We start from the raw sequence: 27,740 nt of genomic DNA on the forward strand, positions 1-27,740 counted from the left end.
ACGGGTGTCAATATCGGTAATGCGAATCTCAGCCCCTCTCCTGTTCAAAAACGGAACTTTTGAGCCGCCCGCATTAACCTCTTCCTCAGAGAATGAGACTACTACCTTCCCTTTTCTCAAAAAATCCTGCCCTAATATACCTGACACTCCGTTTGGCAGAGACACCGTGTCCGGGCATACGTAGCAGGGGTGCTCCAATGCAATTCCGCCGAGGGAGAAGTGTAACCGGTAGAGTCCACTTATGCCAAGAGGATCCCCCGTTATGCCTACAAATTTGGTTGCCATACCACCAGACGCTTCCAACACCTCGCGGTCCCCCTTCCTTCGAAGCGTGTTAAAACTGCTCTCCTTAAGCAATGTCACCTTTGACCCCGTATCTATCAACAATTCCATGCAACAACCATTTAATTTGCAACGCACAACAGGGCATGCCTCGTCGGCCACACAAACTACCACCACCTCATCATCCACTGCTCCCTCCCCACGCTCCTCAGGCTGGGGAGGACTAACTAGTTTTTTGTCTCGGTATCTGGAGCCCCGCTGTCGGCTTGCTTAGGGCGTGTCTCGCCTGCTTCTCTTTGTGGCTCCCCACGGTGCACGTTTTGGCAGAACCTGGCGATGTGTCCGCGACCCTGGCAAGCGAAGCATACGATTTCTTCAAAATCTCGCATACCGCGCCTGTAGCTTTGTGGCGGTCTCCGGTTTCCAGCGAATGGGCGCTGTTGAGCGCGCGCTTCAACCTGGCGTTCTACCTGCTGAGTTAGCAGCTGTTCCAAGCGATCTAACCGCTCTGTCAAGAGAGCAACCTCAGGGTTGAGCACCGCTCTCTCTATGACGCGTACTCTCGCTGCGGCTGTCGTTAACGCCTCATTTCGTTCCTCATCCAATGCGGCCTCCACGGCTTGGTCGAAATTGCTCGGCTTGCGCGAGAGCACGAACCGGCGCACGGGGTCTTGCAGACCAGCCACGAACAAAGCGGTCATTTCCTCTTTAAGTATATCCTCCGCGTATTTCTTCCTTAACTGGTCTCCTTCCTCCTCCCTGCTTAACGTATCGCGTGCTAGGCGCTGAAGCCGCGACGCAAATGTTCGCACGTCCTCCCCTACCATCTGTCCGGCGTCACGGAACCTCTGTACCCGCACGTGACGTGGTTCAGTGTCGAAATGCTCAAACGCGAGCTTCTTAAATTCCGCAAATGATTTTGTGGATTTTACTTTTTCGTCTCGCCAGGCAAAATCATGAGCAGCTCCTGCCATCTTACACCTCGCCATTCCCAGCATTTGAGCATCGGACCATCCCCCCATTTTCCCAATCTCTTCTAGCATGGAAAAGAAATCGCAGATTGGAACCCCTGTCTTATCTCCCGTAAACGTCGGAATGACGCTTCCTAATGCCAGCATGCTTGCTCCGAGCGACGGCTGTGGAGTGGGAGCTCCCTCAGATACAGTCATTTTTTTTTTTCAAGCCCTCCAGTGCCTCAAGCCTCTCAAATGGGGGTAAAAGTCCCACAATCAGTCCCGTGATTCCCTTTTGATTACAATTTTGAAGTCATGAATGTCACAGCATTCAGAGGACATTTGCTTTTGAGACCCCACTTCTGACACCAGTGTGATGACCCCCATAATGCGCAGGTCCACACGGGACGGAGAGGCAAAGAGACACCGTATGGCTCAGTTTAAACAAACAGGTATATTCAATAATTACACATGAATAAGGTTATACATCAGAGGCTGGGGCGTCCGAGCTTACGTGCCGACGACTTCATGGGGGCGATGGAGTGGCTCCGGAGTTGGGCTCGAGCGGTTGCTGGCAGAAGCTGCACGCCGTCGGGCTTCGGCGCTGAAGGCCCTCTTCGCGAACGATGTCGTCGTGAGCGTTCTTGCAGTAGAATTTCAATAGTCGTCCGTTTCTTCGAGGATGGTTCACAAACCCTTCCTCTAGTGTCGTTCGGCTTGGAAGATGAACAGGAGGCGAGCTTGTAGATGATGACAGCACAGCATAATTTTACAACATACATATACAGAGAGTTAAACTGGAAAAAGCAGAACTGAATTTTCAAAAGAACAAACTTTGCACTACTTTACTCATCGACCGGGCAGGTTAGTGCCTAAGTAGCATCACATTACATGCTAAGCATGGAGCCCCAGCTCAGACTGAACTGCATCCGTTTACATGCGCTTTTAAGCACTTGATTAACAAAGGACTAAGGGCGGTCATTTCCAGTGGCCCGCCCAAAGCATCAATTCTCCAATCCAAAATAACATGCGAGATGGGGACCACCCCTTGGGTTGGGCTTAGCCTCGACCCCAGAGTCTGTTAACAATACAAACTAAATAAACAACAAAAACGCCACCACTCTCTCTCAAGTGAGAGTATACACAGGCTCTCTCTTCGGAGCTAATTCACTAGCGCCTGTCTTTCCACATTCTTGGCGAGTACTGCCTGTCTGTCTGACAGGTGTCCGTCACGGCCCTTCTGGGAAGCTGTGGGTGCCTTCCCGGCGATAGCCCACGACAAAGGGGGGGGGGGGGGGGGAGGGAAAGAATGTTGTCTTCGCGGTAGCGCATAGCGTCGGCTGTGGTACGGCGCGCTCTGGCCCGCTGACAGCTCCCTTGTCCTGGAATGTGCCCGGAAATTGGGGAGGATAAAGCCTGTTTCCCCGGGGCGGCGGCGGGTCCGGTTGTTCTGGTCGTCACTCAAAGAGCATGGCTGGGTAATTGATGATGCCGCTGTCACGGGTCTCCGTCTACGCCGCGCCGTCGAACGTGGATCCTCGTAGCACACACGGAATGTCACAGAATATTTGCGAAATACGATGTGCACACTGCGCACGTGCCGTCCAGAAAACTGAAACAGCTCTGTCACCTAAAAGCTCGTCTGAAGAGCCCACGTTACCCCGGAGTCGTATACAAGATCCCCTGCAAAAACTGCAATGCTTTATACATTGGCGAGCCAGGTGATTTTAGACTAGGATTGAGAGAGCACAAGAACGACGTCAACCAATGCCACAGGTCCTCCAACGCCCTTTCAGAGCATGCTCAAATGATGAAGCACCCCACTTAGTGGGAAAATGCCGCAATCTTTGACACAAGGAAATCTTTACGACTGCTTTTTGAATTTTTTTTGCATACAGACTACCAAAAATGTTATGAACAGGACGAGAGACGACCTCCCCATTAACTACACTCACTAACTGCGCTGTCAAGTACGTATATGAGAAGCTGCCCATTCCGTCCGTCCTCATTGTAAACAACGGACTCGTAGGGGCCCCGAAATGTCATGTTTTCAAACCATTTATGACGAGTGCATGTTTTATTCAACCACTATGCTTCCCCCTTGCCAGACAGGATTCCGTGGAACCCTTGACGAAGATAGGCACCTGGTTCCAATTAGAGGGTTGTAGCTGGCCGTTAGCACTAACCAAATTACATTTTAGAATTTCGAAATCGCGACCACCCTCGGCACTGTGACTCAGCAAATTTTGAAAATTTCACGCGCGATTCGAAAATCGTGCGCCGGCGCACGCTGCGACGCCCACGTGTGCACGTCACTCTGGTGCACGTACCACGTGGCCATCCCTGCCCCGCCTCGGCTGGAGCACTGCTTGCACCGCAGGCGCCTATCTATTGTTATCCAGGTTTCTGGTCGGCATTTTTCATTGTACCTTTTTTCTGACGTCCGCCAACACTGATATAACTGTGCTACAAAATCAACGTTATTACCTCAGAAACACTGTTTTTAAACATAACTGGCGCGCTTTCCTAAGGTATATGCTATGTGGCCTCTCCAAAGCAGTTTAGAGCGTGGCTCGACTGCCCAAGCCGTCCCCTCATGTATCAATAGGTCTAATTTTCTCTTCCTTAACAACCCAATTCCCCAACAAATGGCCTTGAGCCCTCCTTTCTAAATAAACAGCTCATTCATTCATTCATGCTGAAAAGAGTTACGTACGAACTATGCACAAGTGAATGAATCGAGGGTCAGTCCAAGCCGGAACCAGTGCGACCAACAGTAGTTGGGAGGGATGAAAGCGGCTTGGGAGGCGATAGTCCATGGCTTGCGGGAAACAAAGCACGAACGCGTCTGCATCGGGAGTGGGCTACATTTGCCAATGTTGGTGCAGGTGCAAGCGTTGTCATATTTGACCGGGTATGCAGGCGGAACTCTTAGGACCCCCGGGCGTCTTGACTACTGTTGTCGACTTGGGTGCTTCATGCCGCCCGGCTTACAACGCCTGTGGAAGACGGCGGGGCCAGTGCGTACATAGACGGGGGCGCAGGTGCCTACTGGAAATACGCGCATTGTGCACCCTCACTGGCAGCGCTTGCACAAATCAACGTGACACGAACGGAGTGGACACTCGTGCGGATGACGGTTGACCGGTAAGGTGCTGTTTTGAAACGCTGCAGATAAGAGCACAGACAGCAGATGGTGAAGGCGCATCGGTGACTCGAGAGAGTACAGGCGTAGGCGACTCGAGGTATCGGAAGTGGCCGATGCAGCCGCATACACCTGGTGGACAATACATTGCGATTGTTGAGGTTGTTACATTGACCATATCACAATATTCTTTCATGGCGCTGCGAACTGAACAGATAGCGAGCAGGGCAAGTTGGTATTCATTCATTTTTATACGCTGTACAGCACTGACATGGAGAATACTGCCTGTGAAGGAGAAATGACTGCGCCAGTCATACGTCCTTCCCCTTCTTTGTCGTATTAGCGCTGCGAGCTATGATGTTTGAGAGAGAGAAGACTTAACAACGGTGAAATCAAGAACCCACGGGTGCCCATATCCGCAAAAGATGCGAGCACAGTCATGGACAAAAGTTTGCGAGATGCTGGTTCGCGGAAAAAAAAAGTTATTACAGTGCGGTCGGGCCAAGGAGGTTATACATCCTTGGGTCGAGCAAATCAACGCAATGAAATTGAATGAATCAAGAGGGTGCATGCGTGCTTCATTCGCAGGAAAAATATCAGCTGACTGCCTAGCGAGGCAACGCAGAAATGGTTTTTATTTTCTGCGAATCCGCATCCCGCTAACGTTTGTCCATGACTGTACGTTTTTCAGTACCTGTGCGCAGCGGCGCCGGAGCGAGAGGAAATGAAGAAGAAGAAGAGGTTCGAGTGTTTGCAGACTAAGGAACAGTCGCCATTTGGACGGCCTGAGCATTCGCTTTGGTGATATCATATGAGGTCAAGGCGGACGTCGCATTGATGTCAGATTCGTGACCGTCTCCGAGTAGGGAAAAACCAATCGCGCAGGCTTTGTTAGGTATCGGGTCGTCCGAGCTTCGGCGAGCCATCAACTTCGACGGGTGGTGACCATGGCTGGTGCGACGGCAGCGTCGGCCCGAAGATGGCTGCGAGTCCTCTTACCGTTACCCGCGGGTGCCATACAGGTCTTCTGGTGGGTGCACGAGAGCCGCTGGCGACGCCACGACCGACTGCTGACGGCCGGAGACAGCCGGAAGCGCGGCGCCGACGACTCGTCCAACTCCGACGTGCCGACGTCGGCGGCTGGCGGAAAGCGCCAGAGGACTTCTTCCCAGAGAAGCGGTAAGAACTGCTCCTGTCTATGCGCATTTTGTGTGTTCCAGTGATGGCCGAGAGGCTTCACTGAAGTCCCTGTAAGTTTGAGGGGCTTTGGGCTTCACGGGGACAGGGTGTCATCTGTCGGCGAATAGGCCCAAGTGGTTGTTGCTGAGCTTGGTTGGGGTGCATTCCAAAGGATAGCTAATAAAAAAGTTATATTTCAGCCACTTTTTCGCCGTTATACGAGAAAACAACAGTGTCGTTTAACTTAGCACAAATTTTGGTCCCTGTTCGCCCTTCATCTCATCTCGCTGAACAATGTTTTTTTTTTACTAGAACTTTGTGGTGAAGCCCTCTAGGAGCGAATGGCTTACCATATTGTGAACGGTAGAGAGAGGTTGGGCAGATGGTTCTTAATAATCACAAAGCGAACAAAGGAAGGGAAAGGAAGGACAAGCGATGTCCTGGTGGTCTGAGCATCCGCCTGGCATTCGGGAGGTGCTGGGTTCGATCCCCAGTGCCGCCAGGTACCCATCGGTTTTCTAATGGGTACAAGATTTCCCCCTGCCTGGTGCTTGGCTCTTCTGGGGTGAGATGCTTGGGAAAACGGTCTTAGTCCAAACCGGGAAACACTTCGGAGTGAAGACCCTATTTAAACACCGCCAATGATGAACAATGATGAGGAGAGGTTGAGGACGTGCTCCCTTGTTCTCGGCTTGGTTCGCAGGCGCGTTTGCGTGGCGTCAAAAAGACTTCGACCCCCCTCGTTCCCTCACCCTTGCTTTCAAATTATCTCTCCCCCATCCTTTGCAGACCCGAGGCTGGGCCTGCTGTCGACAAGTCCTGTTGTCGAAACGTTGGCAAGCACCTGGAGGCTTCCCCCTCATTTGCTCACTTTCTGATATTATGAATGCTTTGATAACAGCATTGAGATAGTGGCTTATTGTTAGTGCTCTCAAAATTGGGGCTAGCATATCCGTACAGTGATACGTTTGATGAAATTCTTGGCGCCTTGCAGTTTACTTTTACCATGGGTTTAATGACATGTGCGCTTATGCATTTAGCTTCCATCCTCTTCCATCCTGTCGGCTTGTAAATGAAAAGGAGGTATATACGTATGTGTATTCTCCGCTCGTTCGCGGACGACAGTCAGACCGCCAACCCGACCTCGTGGTTGTGAATGCAACAGCGCGCAAGCCGATCACGGCAGGCCGTGTTCTTGGGAACAAATAAGATGACAAGGTCACTGACGCAAGCGGCATTTGTTGCTGCTAAATTTGTTGCTGCGGGAGGGTTGTGCGGGGAAGCTCAACTCCACGGGACGGTCGCCTGACGAGTACCCACAATCGAGATTGGATCCCATGTCCTTGTGCCCGTCAGCCAAATGTCGTCGCCACTGTTGCACCGCGGCGGGTGGATATGTGAAGAACGAATAATAAATTATTGTATAAGACAATACTACATCAAAAAGAAATTGTTCCGTTAAAATAGTTAGGACACCGCATTGGAGCAGACTGATGCACACTAAAGGTTTATATTTTTAATAGATACAACTACTAATACTCTGATCCCCTCCTCCTGGAGCTGTATCCAATTAGTATACTAAAACAATTTTTAAAACAGTACTGCTCTCCGACGTAGTCTTCGAAAAGCTTCCTTAAACTTTTAGTTGTCACAGGTACGCAACATTTTAACGGATACTGCTAAGTTTGGAAAATGTACGCAATATGCGATTGTGTCCTGGTACAGCTAGCCAGTGTGCTAGCTTGATGCCTACGCAAGAAATCTGTTTGAATGTTATATCTACTTGAGTATACGGTGCCATGTCAAGCCAAGTAAGTGGTGTTATCACGGAGACTTGAAATTACGCATGTGTGCAAGACAGCGGTCAATTTCGCTGTCGTATGAATAGTTCCAAAATTGTCAAGCACATGCAATCGAGTCACTTTATTTCCGGGTTGGTGTTCTTGCCTATTATATTTCTGTGCTTATTTTTAAGATGAAAGACACACTGACTTGGTGCGTGCCTTCCCCCCCCCCCCCCACACACACACACACTTCACGCTGTCTCCCGCACGTGCTTCTGAAAGTTTAAACTTGAGTGATGACGATGCCTCCGTTCCTTCATTTCGTGCAGATTCCTCGCCGCAGCGATGTGAAGGTTGCCTTAATCTGGACACGGATGCTGCGAACCACACCTGGGCGTCGCCTCTTTGCAACTTTGTCTGCTGCTGTTTCTCGTGGGTCTGCTGAACAGCGCTGCCCGGAGTGGTTGCAAGAAGCCGACGAAGGACTTGACGGCCGTCGACAGCGCCAGTCAGTCGAGCGGTGTCGGCGACCTAGACGTGCTCACGGCGAAGATGTCAGAATGAACGATCGGTCGAGAACCAGAAGATCCAGAAGATTGGTCGAGAAGCAGGCGACCTCGTCGCTGCTTCGTCATCAGGGAAGGCTTAAACTGGCCGTAAACCTGGCGGCCGTAGCGAGGCGTCGCCTAAGCCGGACGAGGCGGCCTCGGTGGCAACCTCTAGCTCGATCTCGGGAAGTCTCGCTTGTGCAGGTGTGAGCGCTTGGCGTGGTTCCGCGAACTGAGCAAACCTGATAGAGTGCAAGGATGGGGACACAAACTGAAAGTGCGGTCCATTGACGCAACAAATCTCGTTTTACATTCTTCGCCTTTGTTGTCAAATCATCGTAGAGGCCTTTCTTGTTTGTTCTTTATTAAAGAGGATGTACACATTAGCCTTTGAAGACATGACTAATTGCGCATAATTGCTTTTTGACGTTGCAGCTCTTTCACACTCGCATTAGAAGCAGCGGCAAATTCAGTGCAAGCAGGATTAACAAGAACGACAGAAAAGTAGCAGCTGCACAGACTTTGTCAAAGGTTTCTAGGCCATGGCGAAAATGATCACAGCTGACACGTGGCTAAGTGGTAACGCTGTAGTGGTCGGCGCTCGCTGGAAGGGAGGCTTTAGATACTGAGGAGTACTTTCCCTTTAGCTCTTCTTCTGCGGCCGGTACATGAGATCTTTATTAGCAAATGCGGCGTGCGGTTTCCTTCTGTTCGGCACCAGCTCTCAGCACTGTTGCTTCCATTTGACTGACGCTTGAGCTGCAACCGGCAAAGTTTTAGAAAAGCCGACTTGGTTGACGCAGTTGGGGCACGTTCTAGTCTGCCTTACTGCCCTGCTCCTTATAAGCTGCTCTGCACAGTGCGAAGAGAAGTACAAAAAGAGAGCTCTCATAGCTGAGCCAGGAGGGTTCATTGTTGCACGCATAAGCTGCAGAACAGCGAGGATTCTATACTGAAATCAATATAATTTTTTATATATAATTCTTCATTTATTTCCAGAAGACAACTGGATGGTCTCTTGGGCTAAAAGCTACACAAAAGCTACACGCTCGCTTGCCCCCCCATGAGTGGTTTAAACTGCCTTAAATGTGCTGTTTTTTAGATATATAATAACTTCATATGCCAGAAATCAGTCAAAAGTAGCATAACTAAACCTTGAAAGGCGTTCTTAGCCGATTCGAAGATGTATATAAGGGCAAGGCAGAAATTGCTTGATAAACCATCGGAAAACTGGCTATTCTTTCCGCGGATTTTTCGCATGCTTCATGCTATAATCCGAGAATATGAATTCCCAAGGGGACCACTGACGCAGTTTTCACAGTTTGCGCTCAACAAGAGCAGCGCGACAGTGCAGGCTGAAAGGTCGTCCACGGCACATCAAACAACAACATTCGCTCTCACAAAGCGACGCTAAAGCAGAGGAAATGAAGCAATACGACAGCGGTGTCAAGCAGCACGAGCCACGAGCCTAAGGTGCCGAAGACGTAGAAGAAGAAAGGGCGCTTCCGAGGCAGGGCCATCCTTTCGCTGGGCTCCCGAGGACCGGTAAGCTCCCAGTCGCCACCGACGCCAGCGTCAACGAGGAAATAGCGCAGAAGTGGGAAGAGGTAGGCGTCGAAGAGTGCTAGTTTCCGCTGCCTTTGCGGTATCGCATTTGTCATTGCGATCCTGGGCGCGACTTATCCTCTAATCAACCTTCTGCGCAGATTTTGCAACTGCTCGCAATGTCTTCGCCTGCCATTGGCGCTTGCTCGTCCGACGCTCTTTGTTAGGTGATTGAGTGCGAGGAAGAAGCCAGAATTCTCGCGCGACACTCCTTCGCTTCGCCTCGGAAGCGGTGCAGTCTTGGAGGTTATTTAATTCACGAAGCGTGATCATGGGTATCAGAACAGTAAGCTGAATTTGCCTGCCACTTTTGCAGTCGCAGCAAAAATGCGCGCTTGAAACAATTCGTGACACATTGCACCTTTTCTGGCGTCACTATAGAGCATGTTGAAGCCACCGCCATCGAACTGTCCGGAAAACGCCGTGGCCACATTCGACTTGCTCTGGTTGTCTGTATTTGTATCAGCACCAGTCTGTATCTCTACACGAGTCTGTGTCTGTGCGTCGTACGTGCCTGTATCTTTACGTCGACGAACTAGTGCCGCTATTGCAACTAACAACAGCGGCGTCCAAAACGCTTAATATGGGAAAATCCTCAAACGCTAGGATTCCAAGCGGAGGCCGCGCCAGACGCAGCCGAGTGGCTTATGCTTGGGGATGTCTTCCTGTGTGCTCCCTTGCAACGAGGTTTCATTCTGACGAGCCACTGTGCACAGCCATAGCGTTGAAAATAATAGAATTCTTGACGTTTTCAAGACTGATCGGGATAATACTAAAGTCTAGGTATGCAAATCTATAATTACGTTCTGGTGTCTATAGCTGTCAGCAAGTTCAACTGCTATATTGGTTTAGGTTCTATGGCGGTTATCGTCCCAAAGCAACTCACGCTATGAGGGATGCCGTAGTGCAGAGCTCCGGATATTTTCGGCCACTTGGGGTTCTTTAACGTGCACTGACATCGCGCAGTGCACGGACCTTTAGCATTCCACTGCCATCAAAATGCGGCCTCCGGTATCGAACGCGTGTCTTTCGGGTCAGCAGCCGAGCAACATTACCACTGAGCCACGTCGGCTGCTCAAGTGTTAACATTTCATCTAAAATTCGAATACAAAACCAGAGCATGCAATAGTAGGATGCATGTTTCCGTTACGTCTCCGTTACAAAGGCGTTTCCGTTACAAGGCCACTGAAGGCAAAATTGCGCTCAAATGTGCAGCTCATACGCACGACCGATGCGCAGGAGATGGCGACGCGACGAGTGGCCGTCACCGCCGAGGCGCCCTTGCCAGCCACAGCTTTTGGAAACATGCAGGCTGCTCTGCCTGCCGCTTCGAGGTGGGCTGCCCGGCGCTTGGCTGCCGTGCCGTACCTTCTCCTCACCCTCCCTTCTGTCTCTCGCAGCAACCAAACCCACAACAGTGCAATGCGCTGGATAGCCCTCGCAGGTGGCGTCGCCTTTGTCCTGGTCATCATGGCTTTCCCGGCCGTCATGATCGCCCTCTCTGAAGGTACCGCATAATTGGTAATGGCGTCCTGGCGCCGTCTCGCCTGCCTCTTCCGCGGTTCGGGTGCTTCACAAAAAGTCGAAGCTCAAAAAGGAGGCACGCGCATCTTGTCCCGCTTCCTAGTGAGCTGTATTTTTTTCGCTCCTGCCCCGGACGGTTGATCACGCGGCACTCGCGGTAATACAGGACCTACCACGCCCGCCGCTATAAACGCAAGTTGCGCCGATGAACACTCTTAAGGTTCGCTTACACTACATATAAATACCCCCCAAAGTAGAAGAGTGGACTGCCGCAGTCGTAGCTCAGTTGATAGACCGCCGGACGCGAAATACGGAGGTCGTGGATTCGGATCCCACCGGCAGCAGGTGGTTGGTTTTCTTCTGCTTTCTAATAAAATTTTTAATAAAATTATTAATCTCTTACTGATGAACACCAAAAATTAAAGAAACATCCCCTATGTTCCTTGGTTTCGGTGACTTTCTTCCGTCATGTATGCACCAACTTGCCCCTCAACGTTTATTACTAAGTGCTTTACGAACCCACTCGAGCACCACATTGTCTAAATCGGCTGTAGCGCTATAGTCGTATACAAGGTAAGTCTGCAGAGAAGCTCCGCCCACATTCAGGACCACCGAGCAGAATTTCTCCATGACAAAAAAAGTAGTTCGTAGTTAAAAATTCTTGTTACCTAAACAAGAAGCTAACCACAAAAAATTATAACATATAGAATTTTGATGTCTGGCGTGTTTAATATCGTCAAGCATTAAAAATATTATTTCGTATGCTGTAGTGGTAGGTCAGGGGACCAAGCGAGGACGCCACGGACCGTGGCTAAGTGTTAATAACGGCTTGTTTTATTTTTGAAGTTGCATCCTGCGGTATATAGTACACATGTTTATCGAACTTATAGTCAAGCGCACTTATATATAGCCAAGACAGTCAAACGACGGCTCTATAAACGGCTTACAAGAAAGGACACACCTAAGAGCATACTGAAATGAGGGTGGAGCAAGTAACGAGGACTACAGCAACAAAACCGGACAGCAGACACCATATGTCCTTTTCTTTTACGCTAACCAGATTTAAAAATGTACTGCAACCTACAAGCTCAACTTTGCGTTCTCGTCAACAGTGTGGGACGGTGTCTTCTCTTCGTCCTAATTTCCGCTGCGACATGACGCGTTCGCTTTGGTGCTGCTTCCTTCCAGCCCGAGCTGTTGGTGGAACAGTGGTATGGGGTCTTTAAAATGAATAGAAAGAAGAAAACAGATTTCAGCCTCAAAAACGGCCGCATTCTTGCCAGGCACCTGAAAGGCAGTGTTGTTCTTTGGGGTAACCGAAAATTCCGTTGCTTAGACGTGAAAATCTCTGTTTTGGTGACTTTATCTCTGCAGAAGTCTGGCTTGCATTTTTCTCTGCGTTATTTCGCGGTATGCTTTTATCACACCTTCCTCTTCGTCGGGATTAATGAAGGCCAGAGTAAAGGAATGTCGCAACTGCTAGCCTTTGCACGGTTTCTGATGATACATTATTGGAAGCCTCGTCGGGGAAAAAAATGTCGGCGCACCAAGTGAAGGCAGCATCCACGTGATCATGAACGTCATCAAAGATTAAAAGTGGCAGAAACTTGGAGGCTACCAAAAAAGGCTGAGCTTAAATTGACAACGCAGCGAGCTATGAGAAGAAAAATGGCAGTTGTACTGTCAAGAGACAGGAAGAGAGCATAATTGCTTGGAAAACAAACGGGAACTTATGATATGGGAGTCGAAATCAAGAAGTTTAGGGGCATGGGCAGGGAATGTAATGAGAAGGCAAGATAACCGATAGCTCCTTACCGTAACGAAGTATATTCCAAGAGGGGGAAAGCGCCGCAGGGGCTGTCAGAGTCTGCTAACGGGATGACATTTGGAAGTTTGCGAGCATAAGGTGGCCGTGGCTGGTTATTTGGAGGGATATGGGAGACGCCTTTGTCTTGCAGCGGACGTAGTTAGTCTAATAATGATGACGACGTAATATTATAAAGCATCACCGAGTATAGACACGTACACTAGCGCGAGAATCACATGTGTGGTGTGGTGTTTACGCAAAGGTAGGATGCTGTACCATTCTGCTGTCAGCTGTTAGCGAAACTGTAGTATTAACGGTATAGCGTTAACGCTCCGTTGTGCAGAAAATTCGAAGTCATTGTTGTTGCCGCCGTTGTGGGCGAAAAATGCCGCAGTTCTACCTGCCGCCGTCACCGGTGGCAGATCAGTTATAATGATTGGTTACGAGAGGTTGCTCGTGAAGAGAAACCTGGGTCGCACAAGAACCACCAGTGGCTGTGTCTGAAACACCCACCTGCCGGGGCAGTGGCGTATCTCTTAATTAACCGCTGCACCCTCGTGACAGTAGTTGTATCAGGATTCCCCTCAATCAATGAATGTAATGTAGAGCATTACCAGTTCTACATATCTTGCCATGTACGAAGAGTATACAGAGGGGACAGTTGGACAGACGCTATGCTCAACGAAAAAAAAACACCCGTCCTGTCCTGGCCTTTATGTGTCCTGTCGAAACGCTACGTTTTTCGCTTAGCCTCATGTAGGCAGACCCTAGGCGGCAGAAGAGGAGCCTTTAAAGGGGCCGTGAAAGGCGGTCTCAACAATTAGATGCGATTTGCCTAAGGTGCTAAAGGACGCGGCTTCACAAACATCCTCCAGCAAGAATATTTCAGATGCGTTTTGTGCAAACTGAGTGATCTGTAGCCAAAATTTGAATTTCCACATCTTCGCGCCTTTCCCTCTCCTCTCGTCACTTTTTGCACGCTGAAATGTCGGCGTTTCTCCACCGGTCCCTCGCACTCGCTCCCTCCGCCGGCTGCCGACGCGCTCGAACAAATGCTAACAGTCCGCTGCTGACGTAACGGATGCTGACGTAACAAGCGCGGATTCGGGCGAAAGCCCAGCACCGCAGGTCGACGCTAGGCGCGGAAGCGGGAGCTTTAAAAATTCGATTGTGAATTATCGGCTCGCTTTTGAGGTCTTGTACGCGGCATGAACTCTCGGTGTCCTGTACTCGACATATTGCAAGCATTTTATAGCCAACCTCAAACACGCTTTTCAGGGACGCTTTAAGGGCCCTGTTCAGCGAAGAACCTAGCGTCGGCGTTGGCGTGTCCACTTGGTGGGGTCCAGAGAGGACCCCGGGTCGCTGAAGGAGCCCATTAACGCTATTGCGTCAGACCCTTAAGGAGGAGCTTAAATGTCACGCTAAATGTTTGGACTGTGCGGTACCAACTGAACACTGCCGCGCTGTAGGCCAACGAGCTGTGTGTATAGCAGTCGCACGCATTGAACTAGGCTACAAGAAAACAGGCGCTACACCTGAGCGTGGCAGAACAAAAATCCAGAGTCGAAAGGGCAGATAGAAAGTACAGTGAGACGCGGATGAGACAAAGCGGCTTGAAACGCTACATGAAACCTGGCTGCTTGCGTAGAAGCCACTCACGCCGAACAGCTATTCCATCCCGCTACGGTGCCGGCCCTCCGTCCATGTACATCCTGCTGGCTCGTGCTGACCGCCGAACGAATCCATGACCACGCTCTAGGAATGCTCCCACGGGAATCTCCCCGCGCGCCGCTTCGCTGGCCTTATTAAGCCTTCAGCGCAGCGAGCAACAGTTCTGGCATGCGCAGTTGCGCTCCCTGCGCGTGCACCTATAGATGACTGGAAGAGAGCGCGCGCAGTTTAAATGGTTAAAAAGGGGGCCGCAGAGCCCTACACGACAAAGAGGTCATCTTCACTCACTGGAAACGGGAGTACAATAAGACAAAAACATAAAATTGAAGGCAGGTGCAGCCGCCACTGGCCCTTTGATGAAGTTATAACGTCACGACAGTTTTTTAAACACGGATCCCCGAGGGTAGGCTATAACACGATTCTATTAAAGCGGCGATCACGGAGCACTTTCCGGCCTCGACATCACCAGTTTGAACCGAGTGGAAGGAAAAAGAATGTGCCCATTTTGAATGCAATTTTCTCAGCAGTAAATCAGTCTTTAGCGCTCAACATAATCACATGAAGAGCGAGAAGAACCGATCTTTATTGCGAACAAAAATTTAATGGATTTGTCCTGTGTGTGCCTTCGCAGCTACTGAAAGAAAGAAAATTCCATAAGACTGTAATGTTTCCAGCCTGTGCGAATATTTCATTAACCAGAATATATATTTTCATTAGCTACTTTTGAGCCCTTGAATCGGAGTAGTGGTGTACGGTATTTATTTTTTTCCCCTTGCTCTCAGCAACTTTCCTGGTGAAGTATCCCCTTATTTGTGCGTTTAGTCTTGGCGGAATCGCGTCAAAGAGCAAAGACCTCCTTCGGTACTTTAGCAGCAGGCGCCGCTAAAGAACAGGGGCAATGAGCCGGCCAACACTGCTTTCGTACAAGAGGCTCTCTTCACCGCGACCACTGACTGCCACTCTGCGCGGCGCATGCAGACGCTCGCGTCCAGTACCTGAGCCTTCAGAAGCAGAACTCCTGGAGCAGCAGCCGGAAAGACGACGCCGCCGCGGAGCCCACCAAAGGTCAGTGCCCTGCGCATGTACGGCCTGGGACAAACATCCCATAGTGTAGCGTCATGCGACCGCCGGAGTTTATGGGTCTGTACTTAGCGGGCTTGTGGCGTACTGAACCGGCGGAAGCTTTGTTGGAAACACACTTTGGGACAGTTACTAACCACGGACTTTCTGGCCGCGTGGACACGCACGCTGTTCCTATGGCTCAGCTCAATTTGGCCGTGGGGAACTTTCCCGTGTCTTTGACATCAGCCAAGTTGAACAGCTGTGCTACGAATGGCCATCTTGGGTCTTCTTATCTCCTGCAGTTTATTAAGTTCTTGAATCGCTATTACTACAGGGGGTTATCATGAATAAAGAATGAGAAGATTTCAATGCGATAGCATTGCAGTACACGTTAGGAGCAAAATCCACCGTCCTATGTTAAGAAATTGGCTGATTGGTCGATATCGGTAGTCATGTGACCTAACGACGTCACCAAAACCTGCACACCGCGGCAGGTGGCAACCTGCCCACAGGATTGTTAGCAACCTGCCCACTGTGACAGGTGGCAATTAAGTGATCGATTGGTCGAGAGAGGTCACGTAACCTTGCGATGTCGTCAAAACCTGCCCAGCGGGTTGTGAGAAACCTAATTTCTAGATAACTTAGCCCTAGAGTTCCCATTAGGAGCAACACGGGGCCGTCAGATGTCACAAAATTGGTTGATTGATCGAGAAAAGTATGGGAGTTGATGCACCGACAGTTTTCAAAGAACTGAAGCAAACACACAGAGAAGTTGGAACACATGCTGCGACAAATGTAGAATCTATGAAAATTATTAGGTGTAACGTTAAGGGACAGGAAGAGGGCAGAGTGGGTCAGGGATCAAAAACGGGCTAATTGCATCCTAGGCGAAATTAAGAGGAAAAAATGGGCTTCTGCAGGAAATGTAATACGAAGGCAAGATAGCCGATGGTCCCTAAATGTAACGGAATTGATTCCAGCGAAGGGAAGCGTAGTAGGGGGCGGCAGAAAATTAGGTGATCAGATGAGATTAAGAAGTCTCCTGGGATAGGGAGGCCGCTGCTGGCAGAGGACATTAGTTAATTGGAGAGACATGGGAGAGGCCTTTGCCCTGCAGTGGGCGTGGTCAGGCTGGTGATGGCAGTTTTAGGAAACTGACGACGTTTGTAATCGTAACAAGCAACTGTCAACTCAAAGCAATGCACAAGCGTGAGACAAAAGCGTAATACTCCCGCTGCCTGTAATAGTTGAGGGGTATTAACATTGCTGCCGTCATCATGTGGGCAACATGATTGCAAGCCTTCTGGCTCGGTCTGAATTTCGGCTGCGGTTATTTTTGTTTCCGAACCGAAGCATTGCTATCGTGAGGTGTTTGGTGCTTTCAGAGGTCGTTCAGGACTTAAGGACTGCGCACTGTGTCGCGAGGAACAAATACACATCTGTTTATCCCCACAACCAGACAACTGGACGAAAGGGCTTGCTTCACTTGCCTGAGAGGAAAGCCTATATATTTGTTGCTCCCCTCCTGGTTTATCTTGATTTTTCTTTTTTTCTGGGGGGGGGGGGGTTGCTTTCATGCATCTTCTTTAGAAAAGTAAACTTCTACTTCTTCTACTGTGATATGGCATTTCTTAATGAAACCATCGCAGTAAGCACGGAAATTCGTACGCTAATTACTTGCACATAAACAGCTCTTGCTGACTAGCCAAGATAAACCGTACGTGAATTTAATAGCGTACAGGTATGCCCCATACATCACCCAAAAAAAAAAAAACTGGTTAATTCTTCCACGGGAAATAATATTCACCGAAACAAAACAACAACCGGAAATTGTATTTCATAAAAACGAGGAAAAAGTCCACCGAATTTAAAAAAAAATAACGGTGGGTCTTTGAGTTGTGAGAGTGGATTCCGCGGGACTGAGGTAAAGCGCTGCCGGGGCTGGCAGAGCCGGGCGTGGAGACGAGATTTTATTTTCTTGGAGAGGGTTGTCGCGGAGAGCAGTGCGAGGTCACCATGGTCGTCACAACCACTGCGTTTAAAACTGGAAAACTTGCATGACGCTTAACGTACCCTTCAGAGTACAGTCTGTTAGCGTCGTGTCGGACGCTCCTCAGTGGTTTAAAGGTAGCGTGCCAGGATCGCGACCCAAAGGGCGACTATTCGATTGCCTTTGAACGCATTTTGTTCTTTTAAGCGAAACTGCTTTTCTTTCTGTGTCACCACTCTCTCGACCAGTGGCGCTTTTTTGTGGCACGTCCAACGCCGGCCTCTCTTGAGAGCGGGACCTCTAACGCTCTCGCATAATCCTTCGTAATCTACTTTGCATTTGGTGGTTTAAATTTGCCCTCAGTGCGCGGTGCTCTGTGGTTGGTCCTTAGTGGTCACGTGTCATCAGTGACGTCATGATTTCGCCGAACATTACACCTACTGTAGGGCGGGTGTCTCGCCCGGAGGACTCGGCGTCGCCACCCGGCCGACCCGTGGGGATCGGCCTGCCAGCCGCCGCCACGCCGGACGCGGGCCACCGGCCAGCGCCGCGGCGCTCCCAGCGCCTCCGCCAGCAGCAGCCGGCCCCGACGGAGCCGTCGTTCGGCGACGGCAAGGGAGGACAGGCGCCCGCCGGCCTTCACGCCATGCAGTGCGCCGACGAGTCTTGTGAGAGCGAGAGTAAGCGCCGCCCGCCCTATAGGAGGGGTTAAAAAGAACCGCAGCACACTGTCATAACTTCAAACTTTTTTTTGGAAATATGGCGGAGTGATTGAATATTGCTTCACCTCCGCCACAGATTGGCCCGGTATCGCACTGCCTCCGGGATCGGCCTGGGACATTATAGCGCGCGTCTTCTCTGCCAATCTTTGCTCTCCTCTCTTTCAACTCTCCTACTTTCCGCTCGTGGTAGCGATTGTAGCTCAGCTTGAGCCAGTGGGCTGGCCCGTGCACTTTCCTTTTCATTCTTCCTGACAACAGCAAGCAAGTGGCATAACTTCGTTGCGCCAATCTCTCCCCAAGCGCAACCTACAGTCAAAGTACTGTTCAGTACCTTCGTGTCCTTATGCTGTGCAGTCCGAGATCTGGATGCGAGTTCTGTAGGAGAAAACCACTGACGACGTTTCTTTCATGGGGCCTTTCTTGCACTTCGTCTATCTACAGAAGGCCACTTGTGTGACTGATAGACGATCTTTCGGTGTGATTATTTTTCTCCGTCTGAGCGTGCACCAAAATGTGGAAAGAGGGCACGATGTCATGAGCGTAACAAGGACATACTTTCGCTTAATGGCGGTCGAATGGACGGCGCCACGGAGGACGGCTATTAACACAGTTGCCGCGTCTCTGGCTGGCTCATGACAGGCGTCGTCGCAGGATGGGGGTTGTGACGTTGTGACAGGCTGCTTGGCATCTGAATTAGCCATGTACGCAGTTTGCACCAAAGGCATGTCACAAAGTTTTACAGCTTGGCCTTATGCGGACAGCAGCGTGCGCCTTGTTTAGCTGCTCATTTATGAGTGCACCAACGCAGGGTAGCAGGTAGTGGCCGCAGATCCGGATCACGAGATTGAAACAACTACAAGAATAAGAATGGGGTGCAGCGCGTTCGTCAGTTATTATCAGATCATTAATGGAAATTTGCAAGTATCCCTTAACAGAAAAGTGTACCGTAAAAGCTGTGCCTTACCGGTACTCACCTATGGGGCAAAACGTGGAGGCTAACGAAAAGGCTTCGACTTAAATTTACAGCCCAGCAAGCTATGGGAAGGGAAGTGATAGGTGTAACGTTAAGAGACCGGAAACGGTCAGAGTGAGTAAGGGAACAAACGAGAGTTAATGGCATCCTAGTCGAGATCAAGGGGAAGAAACGGGCTTAGCAGGGCATGCAATGCGAAGGCAAGATAACCGCAAGTCCTTAAGGGAAACGGAGTGAATTCCAAGAGAATGCAAACGTAGCGGGGGATGGCAGAAAAATAGGTGGGCGGATAAGAGTAAGAAATTTGGGAGGGTAACGTGGCCGCGGCTTGCACAGGACAGGGTTAATTGGAGAGATGGGGGAGAGGAGGCCTTTGTCCTGTAGTGGGGGCAGTCAGGCTGATGCTTATAATGAATTTAATGATTAGATGCCTGAGCGTATTTGAGCGCAAGGTGCCTTTTACCTTTTCCAGTATTTTATATGTGCTCCATTCTGGGAATTCAGTGAGTCTCCTTGAAACGCTGCCCGGATTTTGCGAACAGTGCACTGAGACCGCCGTATTTCATCACTCGTATGCCCACATTTGCGCAACTTTTTTTGAGCTCATTGCGTTCGGTTACCTTCGCCTGTTTTGTCTTCAAAGAGACTGTTCTGCTTCGGATGCATTGGGAAAACATAATTCAAAACAAGCTTTCTGAATATAAAACGAATCACCCGTATACACGTGTGCTTGTAACGAAGGCCACTGTTTTACAGCGGTGCAAGAAAATGTGTACACCGTCGATTGGTTACTCTTTGTAGGTGCGTCTGTGGCGCCATCTCGTTACCGCAAATTGACCGATCTCACTGCAGGTTTCGCACAGCACTCCTGTCGTAGAGGATGGTGGCGGGTTTAGTTCTTTTCGGGGTCTGAAAAGACAGACAAGAAAAAAAAATATAAAGATAGGAAACAAAAATGCCCCGCGAGATGGGTCTCTAGTTCAGGCATACAGAGTTCAGGGCCCGATAAAATGTGGCTGCCGCCTCCAGCCCTATAGCTAACAGCCAGCGCCCCTGTCAGCAGCCGAGTGCGCGGTCACTCCATCAGCCCAGGAATATGGAGAGTATTCGTGGATGGCGGCAAGGGTGGTTTTAGCCTGCATTGCAGTATAGATAATTGGGATTTGAACAATACCACTTCACGGATATTGAAATGTATAATTTACGGGAAGTGAGATGGCGATGATGCGATTAGGCTGCCTTTCGCGTTCTTAGGTGCTACAACTAAAATTCTGGTCCAGGTGAAAATCATAATGCGGCGAACTTGTATGAAAGAACAGGGTGTTTCTTTCAATAGTTGTAACTAATATATTTGCAATACCATACCCTGAAAGCCATATTTTTACCTCAAAAATCCTATTTTAAAAAAAATTACGTAGTCTTCTCTGAAACACTGGGTATATCTCCCTCCTATAGGGTGCATAAACCGGATTAGCACAGCAGGCGAGCGTGCTAAGTTCATTATACTGGAGCCGCTTGGAAACCGGCGGAGAATGGCAGAAATGCTATCAGATATTTATTGTGTGCGACTGGCAGCAATGCCATAGTGCCGTAGATGCGATAGTAAAGGCTCAAATGATTGGACAATGTTGGTTCTCTGCAGACCGTCATCGTATCGCAGGTTATTTCGATCTCCTCATCCAAATCATTCGAAACGCTCCGAACTCACTTCTTGCAGGACTACAACAGCCATAAGCCAGTGTTGTATGCCTTTTGGTTTGCGTTTGCTGCTCCGTACACTTGAGAAATTAAGGCCTGCCCTTGCTTTGCAAAAAGTCTAGGAGCGTAACAAAGGGCCAGGAGCGTAACAAAGGGCCACCACACACGTTTTGGAGACTATTTCAGGCAGAGGCAAAGTGTCCTAAAGGAGCAACAAGCGCTGACACGCTCTGCATTCACACGCGTCCGGCTTTTAACAGATGACAGCGGCGCGAATTCACTGCGCGGCGCAGCGTCGTACATGAAGCACCTGTTCAGCTCGACGCGGGACCCGTGCAGCGACTTCTACGAGTTCGTGTGCAGCAATTGGCAGGCGCAGAACGCACTGCCACCCAACCGGCGCCTCTGGGCGGTGCAGGACCTGCTCGTGCAGAAGATCGAGGGCGCCGTCTACTGGTTCCTAGAAGGTGCGGCCGCCATCTTTGTCACAAGGAGAAGAAAGTGTGGTGGTGCACGCAGCTTACGCCAAAGGTGGCGGCGTAAACGCCTTTGTCCAGGCTCACCTCCACGTCTTCGCTACATATGAAAAAGCCCAGGTCGCACTGCATGTATTGGGTCCAGCGCTCAAAGCTATAAGTCCACAGGGTCGCTGGGCGGGATGTACTCTGGGGAACTGTAGTGGCCCTGCATATCTCCCATGCGTGTGCATCGGCATCTTCTGATGAATTTGTCTCGCTCAGTTTGACTCCATAGCATTTCATCGCACAAAATATTTCAAAAATTGCAATCTTCTCTCTTCCAATGGCCAGCTTTCATAGTGACAACTACCCACTCCACCTCACGAGGAACTAAGAAACTCTCCGGCAGTGAGGATAAAGGAGTGGAATATAATGCTTACGGTAGCGCACACTGTCGCTCATGTGCAGCATCATGTGGTGCCGATCATGCCCTTCTACTCTTACACTCGTCGGCCTCGGAAGCCGTACACGACATCGCTGTTTGATGACCATGTACTCATTCAAACATGTACAAAGAAACTGTTCTCAGTGAGTGCGCTTTCCGCTGGTCGCACTACGGAACCAAGGGCGCAGGTATCGTGATGGCCGTAAAAGCGAAGCTGCGCCGCAGGTCGGGTTTGTATGCTTCGTAGCCACTGTAAAATGGCGTTGTTTTTAAATCTCGGGTGGAAAATTGAGCTAATTGCTGCTCATACCACCGATGTCTAACCGCAGTTAATGAAAATTAAATCTTACAAAAGTGAAACTGAAATTAAGAACAATGTGTGTACAATTTTTAATCAACCTTATTCAGATCCTGCTCACGGAACTGTCCCATCGCTGGCCGTAATGACTGAACAAAGGCAATTCGTGCGTCTCAGCTACATTCGCAAACGCTTCCCTGCATTTCAGGCCGACCTGTAACTGAAGGCACCATTTGAATTATTTTCCGTGCAGTTCAGGCCGACCTGTAACTGAAGGCACCATTTGCATTATTTTACCCATCATCAGATGCTCCTTCACCAGCGCAAAAACGAAGCGCTGATTGTGTAGTAATTCTACAATGGCGATTACAAACAACCTTGATGACAATGACATTGAAAACAAGGCACTGACGTCGTTTGGGAAGCTAATATATTTTTTTCCGTGGAGACGTGAGTTTCCGATTTTACTACTATTTAAAAATACATTATTGCGTCCAGGACTGTGCGAAGCAGTTCCTGCTCGTATTTTTACTCACAAATTAGTCAGACCAATCTCACCAAACAGCTTCGTAAAAAATAAAAGCAGCAAGAATAGCGGAGCTCATGCAGATACCAGCACGATACACGCTGAGTGGTCCAGCACCATCGAAGGCAGACTTTGGGGCCTGTGGCACGTGCTTTTGGTGCAGCCTGCCCGATAACCTAGCCTTGTTGTCTCTGTCGCAGATTTCGCCCGAATATACAAGGACCTAATGGCGAATAAAAGCCTGCCCACGACGAAAATATTCGCTCTATTGAAGGCCTGCGAGGACACGGGTAAGGATTTCCTTTCTGTGCGCTAGCGCTTCTAGTGGCGCTTCCCTGCATTTGGGTGTTGTCTGTCTGAAGCCGGTTTTGTGGCAGGCTGCTCAACTGCCCACCGGGTGGCTTACTTGCCAAGCTGTAGCCGGTGGTAACCTGGCGAGAACCTGGGGCGCTTCTTAGGCGGCACCACCCCTAAGCGTGATGAGCAGCAGTGGTTAGGAGGAGAACGTGATTGGAATGATGGTTACACAGTAGATAAACGGAAGAAGTTGGCGTGCTAATTACGAGGCAGCCTGGTACCAACCAGCAGGCCATATCCAACCGACAATTGACGTCCTGCTAGCGCAAATATCCGCATTTGGCCTACTTACCCAAATCGACTGACAGTTTTCGTTGTCTGCGCTTTCCAGCTGAAAAACGGTTCACTTTCGTAAAAGTGGAATCGCGGTGATGCCCGGCCACTCGTAGAGACTACCGAACCAGTAAGGGTGAAATAGTCGAGCGGGGTGAACATGACGGCCAGTCTCGCTGACGTCCCGTGCTTCTGCCCCGAAAGCCTTTGTGAGAGTTGGCGCCTTCATGGCTGCACCTCGCACCATGTCTCATGAAACGTGCCGAGGACAGCATAGTAAACCAACACAGAAGGGTGCCATCCTGGATGAATGAAGCAGCGGTGAGAGAGGCTGTGTGCGACTCAAGTGAAAATCAGCTTTTAGTCAAAGCTGAAAATCTGCGAAGTATGTTGTTCATTGTAGAGAGCACTACACGCATGTCGAAAACGAACGCTGTGACAAGGGGCGGATCCCCTGGTCATACAAGCACATATGGCCACGAGCTTTGGCGCTGGCCACCCTCCACGCCTGTCTGCTCAAGTCTTATGGTTTAACCTCATGGTGTCCTTTGTACGAGCCTGTCTTCCCTTTTGGCGCAGACTCCATCGACATGAAGGGCTTCGGTCCGTTGCGGAACGTGTTCCGGCACCTGTACCTGGACCGGTGGCCTTTGGCCGCCGGTAGCGCGCCGCCGCCGGAGTCCGGGCCCGAGCCGGACCTGGAGGAGATCACCGGCATGCTGGTGCGAGACCTGGCCATACACCCGTTCGCCCACGTCAGCGTGAGCGCGGACGCCACCGGCGCAGTCACCCTTCAGGCTAGTGGCTTCAATCAATCAACTAACCAATCAAATCAATCAATCAATAAACTGCCAGTCATCTTTATCTTGCAAACAGAAGGCAACGGACACCAAAAGGAAAGCTCTGATGACTTTGATAAGCTTCTGGGCCCTCTGTGAAAAGAGACAATAGCAGCCGCGACACTAATGCACGTTGAACATTGAAGCCGTAATGCAAGCACTGGAAGAAAGTTCTTTCAAAAGCCTCCTCCTTCCAGCCGCACATATACATGAGCTGGCCTTTGCTGGTTCTGCGCTTTGCTGTTGCGTTGCAAGCTTACAGACGTGAGCGACATCGCTGAAAAACACGACGAGCCTGCTTACAATGGTAACATTCAAGGCCAACCATTATTTACTTCCGGCTTTCGATCGCAATGCAAAGCCAAGTTACATCAAATGTGTTTTCTCTGAAGCGAGAAGCCATTTCCATGGCTATAATGGGTATACTTTCCGCTCACAGCGTCAACTGTCCTGCAGTAAGACGCTCCTCAAATGTGTACCGTCGCCCCAGCTTCGCGATGCGTAGCGAGAAAGGGAGAGGATAGAGATTAGTGGGACAGGCTGCTTTTCTGTCGCTATGCAGTGAACCTCACTTTGCACTTAATGACATGATTGTATTTATGTGCTTTAGGGGGCCGTCCTGCTCCAGGTGTTAAAAAATTCGGCGAGACACATTGGCAACTGAAGTGTTGAGAGGCGAAAGCTGACCATTCTGTGGCAATTTTCACTATATCGTAACGACTTCCAGTGGATGTGACGTCACACCGTTCCCGTGGGTATATCGATACCCAAATTGTACATATTTCGGAGATTTTAAGTATTAATTACGCTTAATTACACATTTTCCGTCTAATTGGACACAAATTCGACGTTTTTCCGACCATTCTGTGACAATTTTCACTATGCCGTGAAGATTATCGGTGGATGCGACGTCACACCGTTCCCGTGGCTATATTGACGACCGCGATATTTAGACGTAATTTTAACATTTTTGGCTATAATGAATTAACCAATTACTTTACAGTCATCAAACGTGGCTTCTAGGTTCATTTTTTCCTCCTCTATCTGAAGCAACCACTGGTTTTCTCCTATCTTTTCTTAGTTCCGTAGTTAAAACGAGTGAAACCCTCTGTTAATGGACGGACGACAGTATGAGTCATTAAAGGCTTTCGCCTTAAAACAACGGTCAGCTGATTCAAAGGACTGTCTCGTGAGAGGCAGTCCAGTGTGCTGCACAGCGCACCAGTCCTGCTGCCAATTCCTCTTGTCAGCGTGGGGACGATTCTTTTTCTGCGCACCCCTTGAAAGCTCAAACTGGCCTTGCGCAGATCGACGAGCCCGAGCTGTCGCTGACGCGTCATCGGTACTTCGACGTGTCGTTCGACCTGGCCGGCTACCGGCAGCTGGTCACCGACGCGCTCAACTTCGTCAACGAGCGCAACGACTCGTTGTCTCTGGCCGCCGAGATTGTTGACCTGGAGCAGCAGCTGGCCGAGGTGAGGGCGCACCGAGAGTGACGGAATGAGCGTCTTGCATTTTAATGAGAAATAAGAGTGCTGACAAAAATGGCCAAATGCAGATAATGCTGCCTTTTAATCTGTTGTGTCATTCCCGCAAAGCATTCGAACGAGGGCTTTCAGAGCTCTCAGCATGCATTGGTAGCGAGACGATCGCCACAATAAAACCCAACCTGCATCACAAGTCTTATCAGATGTTTTGTAGAATGAAATAATACACTGTGGTACTTGTGTCCGCTTTCGACGTTTTCAATAAAGCGCTCAAAAAAAGCTCAGAGGTTTTGTAGGTATTCCACGCAGTCATTGTAGCATTTGTCAGATGCGTAACGTTGTTTTAACACAAACCAAGAAATTTACACGTTCTGAAGTAGATTCTCTGGAACAGGCGTTTGCGGCATGCACTCGTTCAGTGTACGCTACGTAGACTGCATTTTGCGAGTAACACAAGGACTCAAAGCAAAACCAAGAATGAAACAGACAAGAGGAACCAGACGCCTGTAACTTTATTCATGGACGAATAGTAGTTGTTCTCTCCTACCAATACTATTTGGCGCTGTGGGGTTGACATGGGGAGATGAGAACGTTCTCCCCACTCAATCGCGGCTGACACGGTTCAAAGCCCCCCGAGCCCCACCCCGTGATCGCGCACGCTACCGAGCGCACGCCTACCACGGCGGGCCTTGCTCTGAGGGAACAAAGGAACGACACATTGGCTGACACAAACACTAATTTATTGCTACGGCAACAATAACGCGAGCTAGCAACAAGGTACGCTATTGAATCGAGGTCGTCCGACTCACCAGCAAGGTTCCGAGCGAATATTCTCCCGCGCTAGGGCAAGGGATATATGCTCCGAAGGCCGGACGGGAAGAGTACGGGAGCCTGTCTCCCCGTTGCTTCCTCGCCCCTCTGGCGAAGAGCAGAGCCGCGAGCGACAAGTCCGCTCGCGCCGACGATCCCGGCCGAAGCCCCCCTCTCCCGCGCGCTGGCTTCGGCAGTCTCCCGCGCAGCGATGCTGGCGCCCTCGCTTGCCAGTTAATGTAACTGACAAGGGAATGCGCTCAGCCTCGAGGTGAGACTGCCGCTGCAAGCTGCCTCGCGGGAAAGCAAACTCAGGGGGCTGCAGAGCAGGTCACCACATCCCCCCAACCTTAAATAGACCCACGCGCCTGAAAGTACATGCTATGGAGGAGCCTCCTGGTCTTCATGTCTTTGAGGCACGTCTTGCAGCGGAGGTCACGCCGACAGCGTCCACGCAGACTTCCGCGGTATTCCGAAGGCGGCGTGAAGGTCTCCGCAGGGACGACTCTCATGGCCCGCGGACTACCGTGTCCGTAGGCCCGCGAATCGAAGGACGGTGGGAAAACTGCAGGCCAGGATTCTGCAGTAGTCGCCAGGGCAGTAGCAGCCGTAGGTGACTGCTGACTGGTCTCGCCACAGCTGCCCCGGATGGATGCGGCGAACAGGATACAGGCCGCTCCGTCGCAGCAGGTGGCAGCGAGACGATGTGCACCGGACAGCAAGCCTGGGTGTCTCCACCTGATCTGCAAAATTGCCGAAACGCTCTCGGCGTGCCTTTAACGTAGGTCACGAGAGGGTAAACGGCATCCGCAACGGCCTCGCGGCGCAATGCCTAACTCGCTAGCAAAACGTGTCGGCGGCTGTGCAAACGCAAAGTTCGAGTGAACAAAGCCCTTTCTTGAGTTGAACGAGACTGCTCAGTTCGTTCGAGGGTACAAAAAAAATACGGGCGGTCAGCAAAGTGCGCCCCCTCTCAGCACCACGGTCCGGTGGTCGTGCCTCTTCTGACGTGGTGCAGGCAGCTCCGAAAGGCATTAGGTCTAACTACCGCTCCGACAATTACCGTGAACACAACAAAGACCCGAAACGAGTTACGTGCGCGCAGCCGCGAGGAGACATCAGCTTTGTGGGGTGGTCCTACCCTCCTCACTGCACAAAGCAGCTTCTGAGCGGTCGGCGCCAACAGTACCGGACGGTGTCGGAGCGCCCGGTGCCGAGCTGCAATACCAGCGAGCTCGTAGCGGCACCCTTTGCCCCAGGCCACCCGGCTCCCAGAGCCGTGACTCCCAGAGTTGAAAAAG

At 50.4% G+C, this 27,740-nt stretch overlaps 2 protein-coding genes across 2 annotated transcripts in view; both read left to right on the plus strand.

Moving 5' to 3' along the window:
- The first annotated feature begins 5,139 nt into the window (after positions 1 to 5,139).
- LOC144119366 (uncharacterized) lies at positions 5,140 to 8,224 on the plus strand. The gene is made up of 2 exons (XM_077652006.1): positions 5,140 to 5,559; positions 7,673 to 8,224. Exons 1-2 carry the CDS (start codon positions 5,328 to 5,330, stop codon positions 7,786 to 7,788), a joined length of 348 nt encoding a protein of 115 aa, XP_077508132.1. The 5' UTR covers positions 5,140 to 5,327; the 3' UTR covers positions 7,789 to 8,224.
- A 1,144-nt stretch (positions 8,225 to 9,368) lies between these two features.
- Positions 9,369 to 27,740, plus strand: part of LOC144122082 (neprilysin-1-like) — a 74,131-nt gene continuing 55,759 nt past the window's right edge. Inside the window, exons 1-9 of the mRNA XM_077655598.1 lie at positions 9,369 to 9,436; positions 10,736 to 10,830; positions 10,897 to 11,003; positions 15,480 to 15,566; positions 18,000 to 18,233; positions 21,240 to 21,413; positions 22,874 to 22,963; positions 23,883 to 24,100; positions 25,450 to 25,617. Coding sequence (XP_077511724.1) covers positions 10,739 to 10,830; positions 10,897 to 11,003; positions 15,480 to 15,566; positions 18,000 to 18,233; positions 21,240 to 21,413; positions 22,874 to 22,963; positions 23,883 to 24,100; positions 25,450 to 25,617 — 1,170 coding nt within the window. The 5' untranslated portion in view covers positions 9,369 to 9,436; positions 10,736 to 10,738. The remainder of the gene's footprint in view (positions 9,437 to 10,735; positions 10,831 to 10,896; positions 11,004 to 15,479; positions 15,567 to 17,999; positions 18,234 to 21,239; positions 21,414 to 22,873; positions 22,964 to 23,882; positions 24,101 to 25,449; positions 25,618 to 27,740) is intronic.

The sequence above is a fragment of the Amblyomma americanum genome, chromosome 2, assembly GCF_052857255.1.
Source record: "Amblyomma americanum isolate KBUSLIRL-KWMA chromosome 2, ASM5285725v1, whole genome shotgun sequence".
Taxonomy (NCBI): domain Eukaryota; kingdom Metazoa; phylum Arthropoda; class Arachnida; order Ixodida; family Ixodidae; genus Amblyomma; species Amblyomma americanum.

Bases quoted from the DNA above. Each gene is read 5' to 3' on its own strand.
- LOC144119366 (XM_077652006.1), top strand. From the start codon at position 5,328: ATGGCTGGTGCGACGGCAGCGTCGGCCCGAAGATGGCTGCGAGTCCTC. The intron at 5,560-7,672 runs GTAAGAACTGCT...CATTTCGTGCAG, and splicing joins GACTTCTTCCCAGAGAAGCG to ATTCCTCGCCGCAGCGATGT.